Below are 19,698 nucleotides of genomic sequence, written 5' to 3'. Positions count from 1 at the left end.
TGTCCAGTCTGAATACACCCTAAATCCGAGTTCTCAAACTCAGTTTATCTCGGGGCCACTGAAGGCAGAGTCTGGTTGAGGCTGGGCTGTATGGGGTTCCATTTGTGCCAAAAATATGTTTTTGCATCCACTGTCTATGTCTTTGGTCTAATGTCTATGTCTACTGAACAAGATTATTGAACATTTGTACATGTCTATGCACTACTAAGCAATATCCTCTGTGTGTCCTGTGAAAACGACAGGAGCTAACAACTGTGGCTAAGGATTTTTCTGATGACCAGATCCAACGACAAAAGCAAATGCAAAGTTTTAAGCATAAAGCAAATAAAACATTATCATCAAAGAAGCGAGAACATCCAGGTGATATTGTTTAATAGACAATCAGCTTTTATATTCAGGTGGGAGATGGAAAAATATCAATTTTGGGGCCACAAATGGCCCACGGGCCGCCAGTTTGAGACCCCTGGTGTAGATGATTTTCCTGTTTTTAGCCAAAAAAAAAAAAAAACTTGTTACCTTCTTTGACATAGTTTCTGCAGAGCGGCAGTACTTCACTAGAAATTTGCCTCTGAGTTGTGGGCGGGACTGTTGGTGCAGGCCAAACCTGCACTCAATTCCCATGATCCCTTTGTTTACAGGTTCTCCCGCTAACTCACACCCCCCTCAAAACTTAACATTACCGGTGCAACAAAAACGATGAGCAATGTTGGAGCAATTTTGACCCAGATCAGATGAGCAAAAGAAAGACATGGATCTGTACAAGTGGAATCATCAGAATGGAGTGGCGCAGGAACTTGATAAACTTTCATCTGCTACTGAATCACAACAATTTGAGAAAAAAGAATACTGCGAATTGCAATTATAATCCTATTTTTTAATAGATATCAAATTTTCATTAGAGTGAGTATGTAATTAGAGTTTACACTAAAGTCCATGATGATGTTATTACAGGATTCCGTTGCCTCCTCTGGATGAAACTTTAAAGTCCAGTTGCAATGACAAACAGAATCATCCTGAAAAGTTCACTTTATTGTGAAAGAACCAGATTTAGGTCCACATTCACCAGGAGGATGTGTGGGCTGCAGATGTTTGAAGGATGCACCAAAAATAAACTCCTTCAGTTTAACTTTCAATTATGGACACATTTTGACCCGAACTTGAAAGAGCAACACAATTTCAGCATCAACCAGCTGCTTTACACGAGGGCTCCAGATGTGCGTCCGCTCCAGACTGTTTGGATCAGTTTACCCAAAAACGAACCTCTGAGGTTTATCCTCAGAGGTTGTGGCTGCGCGCAACTAAAAAAAACTTCTACCAGAGTCTTTAAAAATGTCTAAAGTTTTTTTTTTTGCTTTGGAGTGAACGTGGCGTCCAACAAACTTACAGTGAGCCACGCTGCGCGGTCCACGCACGCCGCTCTCATGATGCAACGTCTCCGCTCAGTTGTAGCGCACAGCCAAGCAGGTCCTCAAGAAGGAGTCCAGCCACGTAAGCAAATCCACACTCACATCTGATGCAACAGTTTCCACAGAGAGAGCCCCAAATCCCGCATTCCGAGCCGGAGCCAGCTCTTCTGGTGCTCAGACCTCGTGCGTAAAAGAGACGTTTGAGAGCGCGCTCAGATTCGACTAAACACACCGATTCAGACACGAAACATTTAGTGTCTGGCGGTTTTGATTAAAATATCCTCACAGTTGAAGGAACATCTCCAAGTATGCAAAGACTACAGTAGTGCTCGCGCGCTTTCCCTCATCTGCCCTCCACGTCATTTACCCCAAAACGCACAGATTCACGCTGTCCGAGCGTCACATACCGATGATGATGGCGCAGGCGCTCAGAAGTCCGATTTCTTTTTTCAGAGTGACTTTGTCGCTGTTATCAGAGCTGTTGTCCTCTTTCCTCCTCCTCGTCTTCTCCTCCATCTCCTCCGTGCAAACGCGCGTCCTCTCTGCCATGCTCCGGTTCAGTTCTGCAGACTGAACCGCGTCCCGCTCCCCGGGGTGCCCTTATAATGTCCCACGATGACCGCGCGGCGGGGAGGGAGAACGTGCGCATGCGTAAAGGCAAACTCGCACCTTGTTCCAGGTATGTTGATGTGGAGATGTTGTGGGATTCAGGGAATCGAACTGCCGATGGAGAAAAAAAGCAGACAGAAAAATCAAGTGTTAATACTTTAAGGAAACCAGGGGAAAAAAAATCCACAATTGGATAAACATCTGAGAATCAATTAAAACACCAATCAATAAAGAGGATACAATAATGGAATGTATTACTCGAGACTTGACAAAAAGTATCAGCATGTCATACTTTTCATTCCAACATTGTCAGGATATTTTTGAAACAGTTGTTTCACATTACATCCATAACATCAGCCATTAAGAATCCAAAAATACAATTTTTTTAATTTCTGAGTCAATTTTGGTTTGGTTTGATATACAATCATTGCAAAAATAAATAAATAAATAAAAAAAAATCAGAAAAATAATATATTGAAATTGCCAATAAACAAGTAACAATGAAGAAAAATCTTCCAGTTGACTTATTAATAAAACAATAAATGAAAAGTAATACATCTTTCTTAACCCTGGAGAATGCACAGGGTCAAGTTTGGCTGTGGGGTTTTTCCCTTTCTTTCTTTTTTTTGTTTTATTTTTAATATTTTTTTTCCTCTTTATAAAATTATTATTTCAGTTTTTTTTCATTAAATTGTCAAATTAATTTTGAAAGCTCAGAAGAAGATTGTTTCTTGAGTTCTGTAGGGTTAAATTTAGCACATGTCGTGTTTGACTCTCAACGTCAGACACAACGCCACGATTCAGTTCAATGTTGTAGCATATGGCTTGGCTTTAAACCGAGAACTGATTGAAACTGGTATATAGAACTGGAGGTGAAATGTTGCTCCAGTTCAAGACTTCATTTGGGTCCGAAAAGTTTTCTTCCACCAAGTGGCTGAGTGTCTCTCTTTGTGTCTCCAGGGACACTGTTAAAGTCCCACTCTGACCATCTTATGATCTATTCTGATCTATCCAACCTTTTGCTGCACAACAGTCGACTCCTGAGCGGAAAATTATAGGTTCAATTCCCGCCTTGCCTGCCCATGTGTCAAAGTGTCCTTAGGCAAGACAATGAACTCAGCATTGCGTATGGTGGAAGGTTGGCGCCAGTGTTCGGCAGCGCAGCCACCATCAGTGTGTGAATGGGTCTGTGACTGTGAAGTGCTTTGAGCCTTCAAGGAAGGTGGAAAAGCTATATATAAGTATACACAATTTACCATTTATTTTTAAACATTTCTAGTAGTCTTTTAACTATAATTATGCCATTTTAAACCAACATTTAACAACCTGTGTTCCTTTCTATGACATAGTTTCTGCAGAGCGGCAGTAGTTCATTAGAAATTCTGAGTTGTAGGCGGGATTGTTGGTGTGGAGCAACCCCACCCCCACATGCTCTCCCTCTAACTTACAGCACATTACACCCCAAACCTAACGGACAACAGTTCTCAATGTCTCTGTTTGGTGCAGTGTGATTCAGGTGTTGTTCCTCTCTCCCAGTCCCCTGGTGGTTTGCCTTTGCTCCTCTCCTTAGCAGTGGACCTCGCCTCTGGCTCGTCTCACCCGCCAACTCCATCTGGATGAAGCCCATCATCTACACTATTCAAACATGCAGTTGTGTAGTTACATAAGTTAGTTCTTCTTTAACAGTCCTGTCCGTCCTGGGAGAGGATCCCTCCTTCCTGTGGACTTTCCTGAGGTTTCTTCTGTTTTTTTTTTTTTTTGCCCCAGAATCTGTTTGTTTTTTTCTTAGAAGCTTTTCCTTACAGAGAAGGAAGGTCTGAGAGCCGGAATGCCCAGTTTAGTCTGTTTAGTTTAGTTTACCTTAGCAATCAGCTATTTTTTATATTTTATGACTGATTTGATGTTTTTGTACATTTACCTGTGAACCCCATTGAGACAGCTGTGTTGTATAATTGGCATAAATAAATAAAAATGAATTGAACAGAACAAAAATGGAAATACTTAGAACTTTTTTTTTCACATTTCCTCCAGCATGAAAAAAATGCTTCATGTTAAATGACTAAAAACACATTTTTTCTAAGACAGGTCTTAAGCATGATTGATGCAAACAAATGTGAGAACTACACAGATAAACTTATGTTTTCTATTATTAATTTACACCTTTTACAGTACATTTGGAGAGTCTACTAAGAGTTTTAGTTGTTAAAATTAACAAAAATACGTTTTTTAGGATGAAATAGTGATGCATGATGACGTCCGATTGTGTGACAGAATGTAAGTGATGATGGTTACAGTCATTGAATATTATCCATATGAGGAAAAGCATTAAAATAAGTCAAAAGTATCAGTTGGGTCCTAATAGCATCTGTCTGTGTAAAGCTGGAGGGAACTTATGGGGTCTCCCAGAGGAAACGGGGCTCCCATACCAATTAGTCAAAACGAGCACACGGGCAGCGAGATGTACTGTAACCAGAGGCACTGACGGATGGCTGTTTTCCCCGCCGTGCATTTGTTTCCACCAACAACCTTCTTGAATTTAAAGAAAGAAAGCCCCCCAGTTTTTTTTTGTTTTTAACACAACATTGTTTAAAAACCCCACACGCACAGTTTTCATGGTACACAGTGTTCCTCACTCTCCCTCCCAGTCATGGTTTTACTTTGGTACTTTGCTCACGCCTGTGGCTGTTAAACAGAACCTATTAAAGTTACGTCTAATGAGGGTAGAAACCCTCACCTACACTGCAGAGAGAATACAGGCCTTCAGAGATGCTTTCTTTGACTGGGATCGAGGAGAAAGAAACTGGTAAAAGAAAAGATAAGGTTAAAGATTGCTAATGCTAAAGACAATTGCAAGGGAATTGACAGATTTTGAAATTAATCAGTCTTATTCTAAATAAATACATATTGTTCAAATCTAAATAATTATTGTAATAAAATACTCAAAGCATTGACATAACTAGAAAGATGGTCTCTGATGTGGAGAAGAATGAAGCTTTTTCTGTTGAAGCTAATCTTGAGTCCACCCTAAATAATGACAGCTGTGAAGAAGTTTTTTTAATCTGATTTAATATATATATATATATATATATATATATATATATATATCATTAACAGGAGTGGACTCATAAAATCTATGTACATAATTGTAACCTACATAATCTAGGCAAATAGGCAACTGCCTGGGGCCTCCACAGTTATGTGGGAGGAATACATAATAAAAATGTCTAAAATAATTTCCACGCCTATTATTATCTAACTGTGTCACAAAAAACCCAGATCTCTGAAATGGCATAAGACTGCTCATGTGAAAATGTTTCGTCCTCCCTGTCTCTTCTGCAGTATTCCATCAACGGCAAGCTAGCAAGCCAATAAAGACTTTACAAAGAAATAAACACAAAACAAAGCAAAAAAAAGCAAGAAATTAGTGGTGGCACTTCCTAAAATGCTGTAGGACAAGAAGTTAAAGCATCAAAGGAGCACATCAGGGGTGTCAAACTCAATCACACTCAATCCAAAAGACACAGTAGGCTGCAGGCTGAACAGGATAAATATTTGTTGAATACATAAAAAAAACAAAATTGTTAAATGTTTAAAAATGTAACCTTTTGAACATAAATATGAATTAAATATTATTGCAGAATAAATCGACCTAAACATTAAATAACTTTCGATATTTTGCCTTCCATAAAATATATATGTCGAAATTGGGATGTTAGAAGATAACGTCGGGTGGAGGGTCAGATATAATTACCCTGCGGGCCAAATCTGGTCCTTATGTTATGTGTTAATGAAATCTTAACATTGTGATGCAAAAGGAAAAATTATACTTGAATAAAGTTCTAAAATTATCATAAAGTTAAAATTTTACAAGAATAAAGTTGTGAAATTAAAAGAAAAAAATGTACTCATAAACTTGTAAAATTATACGATAAAGTCAAAATGTTACTAGAGGTGAGAAAAAAAAAGTTATTAGCTAAAATCATAAAATTATGAAAAAAATTCAAAATATTTTTTACAAGAATACATTTTTAAAATTATAAGAAAAAAGTCAAAATTTTACAGAAAAAAGTATTAAAATTATGAGAAAAAATTCTAAATATTACTAGAACAAAGTTGTGAAATTACAAGACAAACTTTTTTTACTAGAATAAAGTGGTAAAATTATGTGACAAAAAGGCATTTTTTTACTAGAATAAAGTTGCTAAATTGTGAGAAAAGAGTCAAAATTTTACAAGGATAAAATTGCTAAATTACAAGACAAAAACCTTTTTTTTACTAGAATATAATCATAAACTTATGAGGAATAAGTCAAAATTTTACTACATTAAAGTTGTAAAATTATGAGAAAAAAGTCTAAATGTTACTAAAACAAAGTCGTAAAATTACAAAAAAAGGTTAAAATTTTACAAGGAAAATAAATGTCAGTTATTATCAAAAATAAAATATTCCATTTAGCTTTTGAAATGTTTTAAAAAAGACAATTAAACATCACCTGTTGAATCTACTGTCTGGATGGACACTTTGCTCAGGAATCTCGCTGAATCTGCTTTATGGTTTATGTAAATTTGGAATTTCTTTACAAAAGCTGCTCATGCGACACGGCCCCGGATGAGCAGAAGACGATGGATGAATTGACAACTTTATTTAAAGGCAATTATGTAAAATTGCAACTTTTTCAGTTACAAACTTAAGATTTTGCTCTTGTCAAAAGTTTCATTTTTTTTTCTCATAATTTTACAACTTTATTCTCACTTAATTTTCTTTAATGATGGCGTTAACACTCCGTCGTAAGAAACGTTTACTCCATAGTGAACTGTTTTGTTCTATCATTTGTGTATTTTGTTCCTTTAGTAAAATCTGACAAAGATATTTAATCCAATAACTGCAGGAGGGCCCCATGTTTTTGTTAGCCTGGGGCCCAACGGCTGAGTTCGCTGTTGGTCATTAATGCATCAAATATGCCTATTTAGGGCATGGATTCTGATTTTTTAACACTAAATGTTGTTCCTTTTGAAACCTGGCTCCAGTGGTCATTTCAGGGACTGCATCATCAAACATTTTTGGTTCTGGTTCAAATGCAGAACCAGAAAATGGGGATTGCCTTAGTCATTATTCACAGTGCAGCATGTTCAAAATGACATTACGAACAGAAAACACAAGGACATGTTTACCATCAGGCAAAGGAGTCATTCCAACTATGTGTGTACTATTGATGCTTTTCCAGTACAAAGATTAAAGTTTACAAGTTGAAGTTTAAAAACGCACAAATCCACAACCTATTTCCCTTTTTAAATTGAATTTCACAGAAAAATACAGTTTTGTTTACTCAGCAGTTACTGCAACTGATAGCAGAAAATATTGAACATTTGTGGAAAAGCAAAAATACTTCAACCTTTTAAAGCTAAGACTAAAAGGACTGCAGCTTTTTTTTCCCCGCAGGTTTTCAGCTTGAAGAAACATGAAAACTGTCGGGTAACTCAGGAATAGTATTTGGTTAAAGAAGAAATAGTTCAATCTCTGAAAAAAAAATCAATGCTCTTTTATAATTGAGTAATTATTAAATTTGCCAAAAATTCAGTTTACTTCCATTTAGTTTGTTTAATAACTTTATTAAACAATTTTAAATATTTAAAAAGCAAATAATTTTTGAGGAATTCTTAAAACCAATTTTTATAACCAGGCTTTTGATGTTTTGCTTTAATCTGTTGTTATCTTGTCTCATTTATACTTTGCATCTTTAATTCTTTTATCTTTAGGGTTTTTGTTTTTGTTTTTTGAGCTTTTAGCACACAGCGCCTTGTGTAACAAAAACTTAATCTCAAATTGATTTATCACTTTTTATCTCTTAATTGAAAAAACCTTAAGTTTTTCCTTTGTTCTCAGTTTAGTTTCTCTCAACCTCAATAACCTTCTTCCGGTGAATAAAGCTGAAGAACCTGTTTCCACCTTTGTCTCTTTTCCTGTCAGCACTCAAGAAAAATGCTTTAACAGCAAAAAATCTGTGAAACACTAAAACATCCACATCAGCGTGACACATTTTCTTTTTAATTCTTTCTATATATTTCAACTGATTGCTGTGAAATATACAAGCTGTAATTTAATGTATTATTCTGCAGAAGTTTGCTAAAAGTTCCTGAAGAAAAAGTCCTAAAAATGCATCAAAAGAGCAGGAGTCTGACAGACATTGGATGATGAGTGTCTCTTGATGTTTCTTACAAGTTTTCTGAAGTAAACAAAGATTTTACAGAATCCTCTGAAGGATTTATGTGACAGCTCAGAAGAAGAGTTAAAAACGTGGCTGCTAAACCAGCTGGACAGCTTCCTCCAGGTAAATCTCACCTGAGATCTTGTGTCCCAAAAACAACGACCCTCTGGGTCCACTGAACACAAACAACAAACTCATGAGTCAGTCAACTCCATCACTTCTGGTGTTTACTGAACAGAGTGGACACGTTTCTGAAGGTTCTCTGTCATTATAGGTGAATGTGGTTTATTGGAAGAATTTCAATCACTATTAAAACTAAAAAAGTTGCAAATAATTGCGATAATGCACATGTGAATGCTTTTTGCTGAAAGTAGTCGGTAAAGATGCTGGCGCTTTTTACTGAAAATTGTGACACAATTTACTTTAACTGCAGAAGGGATTTGCTGAAAATGCAAAAGGTATTGGAAAAATATTACATTTGTTAAAAGACTAGAAATTTTGTTAAAGAACTATGAAAGAGCACTGAAGTTGACCTAAATTTCTGAAAAAAAATGAGTAAAACTGGTTAAAAATCCTTAATACATGCCAATTTTATAAGAATATTTAGTTTGTTGCTTAAATATAACTCAAAATTCTTGACTCAAATAAAAAAACTCGCCCAAAAAAGCCAGTTCGTTGCTAAGTACTAGCTAAACTACAAAATAGCCCACAAATCATAGGTGAACTAAATTAATCAAAAATATTAGCCTGTTGCTTAAATAGAAACTAAACTCTAAATTAGACTATAAAAACATCAGTAGATAACAAATTAGCCAAAAATGTTAAAATCTTGCTACTCCAGAGTAGCATCAGAAAACCTATGCTTATTTAGCCAAAAAAAGCTAGCAAATTGGTTAAATATTAGCTAAACTCCAAAATATCCTGAAATTCCTCAGTAAACTAAATTACTCAAAACCCCTTAACCTGTTGCTACAGTAAAATAGAAGCTAAGCTCTAAATTAGACTATAAAAACATAAGTAGATAACAAATGAGCCAAAAACGTTAGCACGTTGTTCAAATATTAGCTAAACTCCAGAGTAGCCTAAGAAAATCTATGCTTATTTAGCCAAAAAAGCTATCAAATTGCTTAAATACTAGCTAAACTCCAAAATATCCTAAAATTCATCAGTAAACTAAATTAGTCAAAACTGTTAACCTGTTGCTAAAATATTAGCTAAGCTCTATTTTTTTGTAAAAGTACTATAAAGGATTAGAACATAGCCCATGAATATTTTTAAAGGCTTGTTGTTTGCTCTAAATGTGCAGCTGAATACAAACTATTAATAGTAAAATACAGCAAACAACAAGCAAATACAATGGTTTCTATAGGCTCTCCTTTAAGGCGAATTTCAATGAGTTTATAAGTATTAAATTAATAAAATACATATTTTAATCCAGACTAATCTCTGCATTCACCAGTTTTTCTCAACTAACGATGTCTCCAGTATAATATTCATTTAAAATTTACTGTGAAAGTTTCAAAAAGTTTTAAGCTTTGAAATGTTTGTTTTAAGACTAACATAACAAGAGTTATGATACATAATCAATTGAGATTACATTCTTGGAACTTTGTGTTAAACTTGTCAGGAGTCAGAGCTCTGTCTCCCCCTTTGGTCCCTAGAGGGAGCAGTCTCCAGAGTTCTAACTCACCTGACTTCAATCTGACAATCAGCCACCTGCTTCTTCAGCAGCACACAGAACCTCACTCTGTGCGTAATATTGTTTGTGCCATCCTGCCTGCATTACCGAGTGTTTCTGACCCTGCTTATTCTGTTTGCTTGCCGCCTGCCCTGACCCTCGCCTGGACCCTGACTCTACTCTCTGCTTTTATGATACCATGCTCATGATTTAGCTTTGTGGGCTCTTAGCTCCACTTAGTATATGTCTGAGGCAATAAATCTGCTGCACGTGGAATCAGCTCTCTGCCCGTTTGTGACAAAACTGAGGTTTCGCCTTTTCGTCTTTATGCATTTGAAGTATGCTATAAAACAGAAAAACAGTTTTTATCTGCATTTTTGGGGATTTTTGCTGTTACAAAAAAAAAAAAAAACAATTACTACCTGTAATTGAGTTTTTTTGGACAGTCTGAGGTAAATTGTGAAGTTACTGTGTGGTGTAATGAAAATGAGAAGAAAAAGATGGATATCAAGTACGGGTGTAACTAGTACTCGATTAATTTTTCCAACCAGATCGATCTGTCTGATGTAAGTTGTTAGTTGAATCGCATCTAATCGACTTATACCAAAATAAAAGTTTAAAACTGAGATAAATAGTTAATAGATCTTGGAAAATACCTTATAATAATTGAAGTTTTGGATAAATATTTTCTGGATCCCTTTTAGGTCAGTGAATCGGATCAATCAGAAGGAACCAAAATTGACTATGAATTGAATCATTAAAAAATGAATCATTACACCTCTACTATCAAGCATTGCCACAAGAAAGCATTTTAACTGTAAATTAAATTGTAAAGTAGTAAAAAAATGCTCAAAAAGGCCCCAGATTACTAAAAGTTAAAGGGTCTTAAAAGAATGAGCTTTAAAGTTGAACTTTGTGATAAATAAATAATGACATAAATTACCAAAAGAAGGATTCACACAAACTTTTACTTTTTTTTTTTTTTTTTTAAATCAAAAACTTCTATTTTAGTCATTAGTTGAAGACTGTATCCTCAAAGGCTTTGTAAATATAATAAGCCCCATATATTTTTTTATATTTTTGGGCAGTTGAATATTTAATTGTTTAATTTCTACTATTTTTTTTGGCACAAACCATGCAGAGAACATAATCTTCCTTCCTTCTGCTGTTGTAAATTCAGTTCAAAGAATCAAAATAGGAAATCCTGAAACTCATTGGTTATTTTCTAAAATATTTTTAAAATCTTCTTCCTGGTGTCTTTAGTAGAGTTCAAAAGACAAACACCAAAACTGAAACACACATACACACTCTGCTTCATCTGTTTAAGGAGTTAAGTTGTTAAGTTGCGGCAGGCAAACGCTAACGAATGCACAATTAACTTGGAGGCCGGCCCCCCTCTCCAAAAGGAGGCCCCGACAAAGAGAGGAGATGCTTTGTTGGCAGCAGGAAGGCGAGTTGAAACACTGGCTTCAGTGTGATTGCAGGAGGGATGGGATAGAGGAGGAGATGGAGATGGAGGAGAGTAAAAAGATTTGTTTTTGACATCATGAGGAGTGAACTTTTGTTATTAAAAATACAGTAAAGAAGCAAAAGAGGGGAAAGGATGAGAGAAAAAAAGAGAAAAGAGATTTTTTAAAAATGAGGGTGTATGGATAGATCATAGTAAACTTTTTCTATTTACTGCAAAATGTCAGACTGCAAAAATAATAGCAAAACCTTCTTAATTAAGAAGAAGAGTATGAAACAGCACTGGAGCAGAAATACCGTAAAATAAATTATTATTGGTTAAAATGGACACTCAGTGGGTTGCCTCTCTACGCTAGCCAGCCTCCCAGTGGACACGTAGCACGCTATTGAGCTCTATTGTAGCGAGCTAGCGAGCTCGGCTGTATTGAGCTAGAAAGCTCCGCTGTGTTGAGCTAGCAAGCTCTACTGTACCGAACTCGGCTGTATCAAGCTAGTGAGCTCCAGTGTAGCAAACTCTGCTGAATCGAGCTAGTAAGCTACACAGTCCTAAGCTGGCAAACTCTGCTGTAGCTAGCTAGCAATCTCCACATCAGTGAACTCTGCCATGTCAAGCTTGCGAGCTCCACTGTAGTAAGCTAGTGAGCAATACTGTGGCTCTGCAATATCAAGCTTGCGAGATCTGCTGTACTGATCAAGTGAGTTTTGCTGTATTGAGCTAGCGAGCTCTTCTGTACCGAACTCCGCTGTATCGAGCTAGCGAGCTTTGCTATAATGAGCTAGTAAACTCCAGTGTAGTAAACTCCACTGTATTGAGCTAGCAAGCTCTGCTGTAGTGAGCTCCACTGGCGTGAGCTCTGCTGAATCGAGCTAGCAAGCTCCACAGTACCAAGCTAGTGAGCTCTGCTGTAGCTAGCTAGCAATCTCCGTTTTAGTGAGCTCCGCTGTGTCGAGCTAGCAAGCTACACCGTGATACACTAGTAAGGTCTACTGTAACGAGCTCCGCAATATTAAGCTAGTGAGCTCCACTGTATCGACCTGGCGAGCTTTGCTGTATGAAGCTAACAAGCTCTGCTGTATTGAGCTAGCGAGCTCTGCTGTAGCGATCTCCACTGTATCAAGCTAGCGAGGTCCGCTGTAGCAAGCTAGCGAGCTCTGCCTTTCTAGCTCTAGTGTATCGAGTTAGAAAGGTCCCCTGGGGCGATCTAGCGAGGTCCACTATCCACTGGGTGGCTGGCTAGCGTAGCGAGCCGACCCACTGAGTGCCCACTTAAGTCGATGTGGGCAAACAAAGGTGGGGCTACTATGGAAACTGCAAACGAACCCATTCGGGGCCCACATTTTCTGCCCACTTCATAACCATATGGGGCCAATCTGGCCTTGCTCGCTGGGCTAGACACTGTAAAAAGTGAAACATCGGATCAATTAAAACGTTTTTTTGTCATTTCTTACATTTAAAATTCTTAGTTTTCATCAAGTAAAAAATTTCAGTTGAGGGTTTACTCAACTTAAATTTAATTTGATAAAACTCTTATGCTAAATTACAGAACTATTATTAATTGATCTAACATTTTACTTTTTACAGCGTAGTTTACAAACTGGTCTAAAATCGACTGTATGAACAGCAATCAAATTGTGGCAAATTCACTGTAAGATTTCATCTGCTTCTTTTGTTCAGTTAAATAAAGTTTTGATCAATTTGTGCATAATTGCTCATTTTGTTTCAGTAAAGTCCCTCGGTGATGGCAAACAGGTCAAACCCTCTCCTTTCAGGCACTATCAGTCCTGAAGAGGAGGAAGAAAAGCCACAAACCCGACACCACTTCACTGCCAGGAACAAACCATCACTCCGGCTCAATCTCTCCACCGTCCCACCCTTGATCAATTGTCGCCGTAGAGCTTCTGGAGTGCCTGCACAAATAGTCTTCCATAATGTCTACAACACCCATCATTTGTTAACAGGCAACCCAGAGTTCTTGCGGTTGGGGAGCAGGGCTGCATAGCAACACCACAGCGTTTCCTGTTGGGCCGGGGTTGAACGTCGGTGGCCGTTGTTCATCGCAGTGCCCTCTCTGCCTTAAGAAAAACAGCCGGGAAGCAGTTCACTCGCAATCAGCTTTGTGCTGCATTGTGTGAGGGGAAATGAGTGGAAAGCCAAAGCAACTACAGTTCACTGCACCCTTATGTACTAATGGGAAGTTTTTCGGCTAATGTATGGGAGGATTGTGCTAATAGCTAGGCAATTCTAGTACTATTTCATGTATTTAACTTTGGCTGTTTAATAGAAGCTGGACTGAACAAATTGTTTTAACAGTAAGTCTTTTCTCCTTAAAAGGAAAGAGAATTTACAGCAGCAAAACGGCAATTTACCCATTTAATTGACCAAAAAGTTATTATAAATGTCTTTTAGGATACCACCACCAGGACCTTCAACATTATAATGTACAAAAGTCCAAAATGTATTATTATATAATAAAAAAGTTGCGCCCCAATTATCTTTTAAACTATTTTTAAAGCATTTGCGGTGTTCTTCTCATTATAATTATACTGTTTTTATCCAAAACTTTAAAAACAAAAATGGGACCCAACGCCTCCCTGGTTGACACATAGCAGTAAGGGGTTGCATGGGGGGGTTGGATTCTCAAGTACGGCTGTGTGTGTAGCTCACCGCCCCCCCGAGGGGAAGCGTCAGATCCAGAGTACAAATTTTACACACTTAGGTGTGTAACAACTACTGAGATTTTAAAGGGGCCATACCATGGAAATTAAACTTTTTGAGGTTTAAAATGCATTTTACTGTTCATTCCTCACTATAAAGAACCCCAAAGCAGTATATTGATCCGTTCATGCATGTATGAGTAACCATCTAAGAACCTGCGCTATCTGCGGCAGCTACTCCCATACCCACGAAAACGAGCGAGTGGAATCTTGCTGATGTCAGCACGATGTGAACCGCTCCATTCAGGAAGTCTGCTCTGCCAGCACCGGCCCCAGTCTAACACCACCACTCAATTTCTCCACAGAGCTAGCAGTGATCAGATAACATTTTTTTTTTATTTTAGATGCAGAATACCGTATATCTTCCAATTGAGTCCAGTCTTTGATAAATTCCAGCTCTTAACAGGTGTTTGTTACTCTAGACACAGGGCTCCTTTGTATCGATGGCCAGGGCTACTAAAGGCAGATATATTGTATCTGGATCCATCTTTGAAGAAGTTTGGATACTGTTTATTTTCGTGAAAGAAACAAAGAAAGGATGTCTCTAGGATGACATCATAAAAAGGGCGGCAGCCACTCGTAGCAGCAGACGGAGCTTCAAGAATCAAGTTGTTTTACTTCCGGGTAGGAATAAAAAATCACAAAAAATAGCAAATATTTCATAAATAATTTGCTTTTTAGTGTTCCAAAGGTAATATATGATCATATCTATGGATATGGTTAATCTGAAAGGCTTAAGAAAATCATGGTATGGCCCCTTTAACTTTGGGTTTCTTAGCCCCGGTCTCAACCTAATGTGACTGATCATTCATCCTACCTGTGAGCTGCAGTGTTTACAGTAGGATTGACGGTTTATTTGCCAGTTTGTAAAGCCTTAGATCATGTTCTGGTATTTCACAGTTTTCATAGTTTTTGCTCGTCTGGCTTTTTGACCCCTTTTCTGTGCCTGGTTAAGATTAAAAGTGTGTCCTCTTGATCAATTGTATTGATCTACCTCTGATTTTTTTGCCTTTGGATTGCAGATGTTGGAATTGTTTGCCTCAATCTGGATCCTAACTGAGAAGTTTCAACACAAGAAAAACTTTGATTCTCTTTTGTTTGGCGCTGGAGAGTTACAGTGCTAACTCTGTTTCCTTCTGGGTTCAGGCTGTGCAACTGCTGGTGCATTTAACTCTTGAAGATCTCTCAATAAATATTTTGTATTCCTCTGTGTGTGCTTTTAATTTGGGTTGTCCTACTCTCCCACTTGCTTACAGCCCCTCACAATCCCAACCTCCAGTGCAACATCAACAGTGGGTAATATTGGAAAATGAAGACAATAATGGATCTATTCGTCAGCAGGTGGATCCATCAGAATGGAGTGGAGCAGGGAGCTTGTATGGAATGGGTATTTAAAACCCAGAAGTGTCACAAAAATTATATTTCTTGTTAAGGCTTAAAAGTTTAAACAACTTTTTCAGATTATTGATGTGAACTCGTACGATTTTTGCTTTTTCCGATTGTCTCTTTTTGTTTAGTGCTTGTTGGTACCAGCTTTTCACATTCCAGGTTCAGTTGAGATTCTAAATTGTTCTTTGGAGTGACTGTGAGCCCATAACTGTGTGTCTGTGGTCTTGATTGATAGACTGACAGTGTCCTTTGCCTTGGGTGGGTTCAGTAAAAAATAATGAAGACTACCAGGTAGTAAGCTGAAGTTTTAACAGTTTGCCCTGCAGGAAATTTGCTGGAATGTCTAATTCTGGGAAAATTGATGGCTGTCCTAAATGTGTTTCTTCTCACAGTTGACTTTTTTTTTTCCAAGAAATGACTTTACAAGCCTTTCCAGATACAACTGCCTCTGTAAGACCAAAACAGAGGTAGCTACATCTGCTGATGGAGTTCAGATACAGATGGTGTAAATGGTGTTTTTCCGTATAGTGATTCACACAGGTGGTTTGGCAGAGTTTCTCGCCGGATGACCTTCCCGATAGAATGTGTTTTACCTGGGCTGGGTACCGGCATAGGAGGACCTAGACTTCAATAAGGCCCAAAATACTTGACACAAATTACACTGATCCACTCATACACACACACTCCACTCTCATACATGGTGCAGACCTGTAACCACAAGGAACAATGTAATTTTTCTAAATAAATTATGACACAAAAGACTTTATAACCCTGCACTACGGGGGTCAACTCTGGCTTTTTTTTCTTTATTTTGGGCTGCTCTCAATGGTTGATACCCAAAACATGATTATTCTTGGGTTCTCAGAGGTTTTTTAAAGAGGTATTTTCAATAAACTATTTCACAACAGACCACAAATACATTAAAAATGGCTTTTTTTAAATAAAAACAAAAGATAAAAGTCTCCATTAGTCAGCCAGTCAGAAGGAAACAAACCTCTGACTGTTAGAAAGCTGAACTCACTCAGAGTTTCAAGTAGAATCTGAAGAACTTAACCGTTCATCCTGTTCTCACACTGAGATTGATTTACTGCTGCCTGTTAAAAATCGGTTAATGTTGTGGGACAGTAAAACAGAGGGTTTATGGGCTACTATGCTGCCTAACTGTATCCATGTTTAAGTCCAAGCCTAAAAAGGTGCGTCAGTAGAAGATTATGCTCAGTTTATTTTGCTACTAGTTTGTCCTGTTATTTTAATTTTGTTACCTAAAGCAACTCCACTAAAATGTTCCTTTGGGAAAGACAAAATTGTTGCATAAACACAATTTTAAAATGTGAGGACAAAAATTGTGAAAAATTAGAAAGAAATGAAGAGAGCTCTACCACCGACTAGTGGCCAAGCTTATCAAGTACAACCAGGTACTATCAGACTAGAGGAGCCTTAAATACATCAAGCATTTTTATTATTTTTCTGCTTTTTCACATTACCAATATACGAAAATATAAATATTGACTATTTTTAGTTGTTAATAAGTAAAATTATTTCTTTTTCTATTTTTAACTTCAATATCTCCAACAAATAGCACTAAAAAGAGCAACAAATGCAGTTTTCCCGTAATTCTATCACATGTATTCACTACTAAATGAAATAAAAGGTAAATTCAGAGGATGTGCCCCCGTTGTCCCCCAATTTTTCATTATCAACAAAGATGAAGAAATCATCTAAACAAGCTTCTATAAGCATTGCAAAATTAACAAAAGTAATATAAATATGATATTTTTAAATGAAATTATGAGCCCATTAGAATACATATTTTTTTTTACAGATATTTTAAGATTTTTGATCCTTAGTGGCAGACCTGGAAGTTTGGGGGCCCCAGTCGAAAACTTACATGGGGTCCTCTCTCAGTGGAGGATGAACGTTTACTTAAATGATGGAACAAAACAGAACGCTATGGAGAGTCATCAATAAAAATAAATACATAAATAATCTAAAAAGGGCCATTTTTTGCCCCCCTTTCCTCTCTCTTTCTGTCCCTTTTCTCATTCTTGATGGTAAGTCCGTCACTGTTTATGCTTTCATTTGTAATGGTTTTCCACTCATTTGCACCCTTCAAGTCTTTTGCATAGATTTAATCACAAATAAATAGAAAAATTGGCTGGATATATAGTTGTAAGCATTAAAAAATATACATTTTTTGTTGATAAGTTGTTTGAATTTACCGGTAGTCACGTTTTTATAATTTAGGTTTAAACAACAGACCAAATAAACAGAAGTGGCCCAAAGAAAAATCCCTGTGGTACACCACATGTTATATTAAGTAAATCAGATTAAATTCAATTCATAAGTGGAACTTTTTTTTTTCAATTTAAAGTTTTTTGAGACTCATTTAAGTACAACCTTAGGTACCAAATCGACTTACAACTTTGTGTCAAACGTCCACCGTTTCTCCTTATTTGACGAAAGTTTAGATTTAAAGTTTTTCTTTAAAATATTTGCCCCATTGATGACGACACCTGTGGCCCAGTTTGCAGCCAAAGCGACAGACTTCTTTTGGTTTCACCTCTTTTTTGGTTGTTGCTCCTGATAATCCTCGTCTGACATTAATAACTGCCTCTTACACAAGCATGCTTTCCAACTGGTTGAACCGGCCACACTCAAGCACTCAAGACACAGCTAATCTCACTTCAGCAATAACAAACACATGTTATTAAGGCTTCACACAGAAGAAAGTTTACGAATTAGAGATTGGTTAGACTTCAAATCCCCAGGATTAACTAGAACACGTGCAGGAAGGAAGCTGTCTTTTTCCCCCATAAATAGAAAACAATAGGCTTTATATTGTTATTTTTTCTAAAGTATTAGAAAATGCCAACATACATTTTTATAAAGTACCAAAACCTGTAATACATTTATATAAATTCAGGAGTGTTACTCAATATTTGAAGTAAATAAGGAAAAAAATTGTGTTTTTCTTTCTTCTGAAGCAGCTATGTATCGTTATTAGTGCTGCCACAAACGATTATTTTAAGTCGACTAATCACCGATTATTTTTTCCGATTAGTAGACTAATCGGGTCATGCGCAAACTGGATGTAAAGGACATAATCATCATTAGCTTTAAATGAACTAAAAACTAGATATATCATTACCTGAGTTAATGGTAGAGTGAATGCTGTAAGATGAATTTGGCCGCTGAAGATGCTAGTGATGATAGCTGAAGATGCTGAAATTGATAGCTTAAAAATGCTTACGTTGATAGCTGAAATCGCTGAAGCTAATAGCTGAAAAACGCCAAAGGTGATAGCCAGCTGAAATATTAGCTAAATGCCAAATTAGCCTTAAAAAGAAAATTAAAAAAAGCCTAAAATAGCCAAAACAGCTAGCATGCAGCTGAAATATTAGCTAACCCCCAAAAATAGTCTAAAAAAAGGAAAAAGACTAAATTAGCCAAACTAGCTATCGTGTAGCTGAAACATTAGCTAATCTCCAAAATAGCCTGAAAAACTGAAAAAAAATCCTAAATTAGCCAAAAATAACTAGCATGTAGCTGAAATATTAGCTAAACTCCAAATAGCCTAAAAAAAAAAAAACGTAATAAATGCCAAAATAGTCAAAAAAAGCTAGCATAATGCCATTATAACTTTCAACTTTACTACACTCTGACTTTATATAATATAAAGGAATGAATAGTCGTCGACTATAGTCGTCAATTAGTCAACTAATCGGAGCAGCCTTTTTTTGTTATATTTAGTCTATCTTTAACACCAAAAATTTTTAGAGCAAAGTTTATAAACATTTTATATTTTTATATTTATCCTTTATTAATAATTAATTACGACAGGGGATTAAATACAAATAAACTTCTTTTCTGTCCTCTTTTTTAGTAAAATATCTATTTTTTGCTTTAACTTAATAGGGTCGTTTTTGTCTATTATTACCTCCTAAATTTACCTTTTACAGACGCTACAAGCTAACTTCCTTTTTTTTTTTTTAAAACTTATCTGGTCTAAAAGTGTTTTTCTCCATTCTTACCGTTCTAAAATAATGTACAGTCGTGTTGTCTACGTCACCTGGGCTACGCAGGTGAGACTTTTTGGACGCCCTACTTTTTCTTCCTTTTCTTCTCCGTTTCGCCGCCTCGTCTTGTGGGCTCGCGGTGGGCGGAGTCAGTCGTTGGTGCTGGAAAAGTCTTTGGCTGGCAGGGCGGAGGACAGTCAGAGAGCAGCTTCG

At 36.9% G+C, this 19,698-nt stretch overlaps 1 protein-coding gene across 2 annotated transcripts in view; it reads right to left on the bottom strand.

Annotated features, from left to right (window-relative positions):
- The window catches only part of slc7a10a (solute carrier family 7 member 10a), a 43,034-nt gene extending 23,376 nt beyond the window's left edge, over window positions 1–19,658 (bottom strand). Inside the window, exons 1-2 of one of the 2 annotated variants that reach the window (XM_024295248.2) lie at window positions 19,539–19,658; window positions 1,814–2,126 (exon numbers count right to left, since the gene is read on the bottom strand). In XM_024295248.2, the coding sequence (XP_024151016.1) occupies window positions 1,814–1,955 (142 nt within the window). In that variant the 5' untranslated portion in view covers window positions 1,956–2,126; window positions 19,539–19,658. Of the gene's footprint in view, window positions 1–1,813; window positions 2,127–19,500 lie in introns of both variants that reach the window. The other variant, XM_024295247.2, reaches the window with a different exon arrangement.
- Window positions 19,659–19,698: the final 40 nt, after the last annotated feature.

This window comes from Oryzias melastigma, linkage group LG3 (genome assembly GCF_002922805.2).
Source record: "Oryzias melastigma strain HK-1 linkage group LG3, ASM292280v2, whole genome shotgun sequence".
Taxonomy (NCBI): Eukaryota; Metazoa; Chordata; class Actinopteri; order Beloniformes; family Adrianichthyidae; genus Oryzias; species Oryzias melastigma.
Note: the sequence above shows the minus strand (reverse complement) of the source record. Positions and strands in the feature narration are given on the sequence as shown.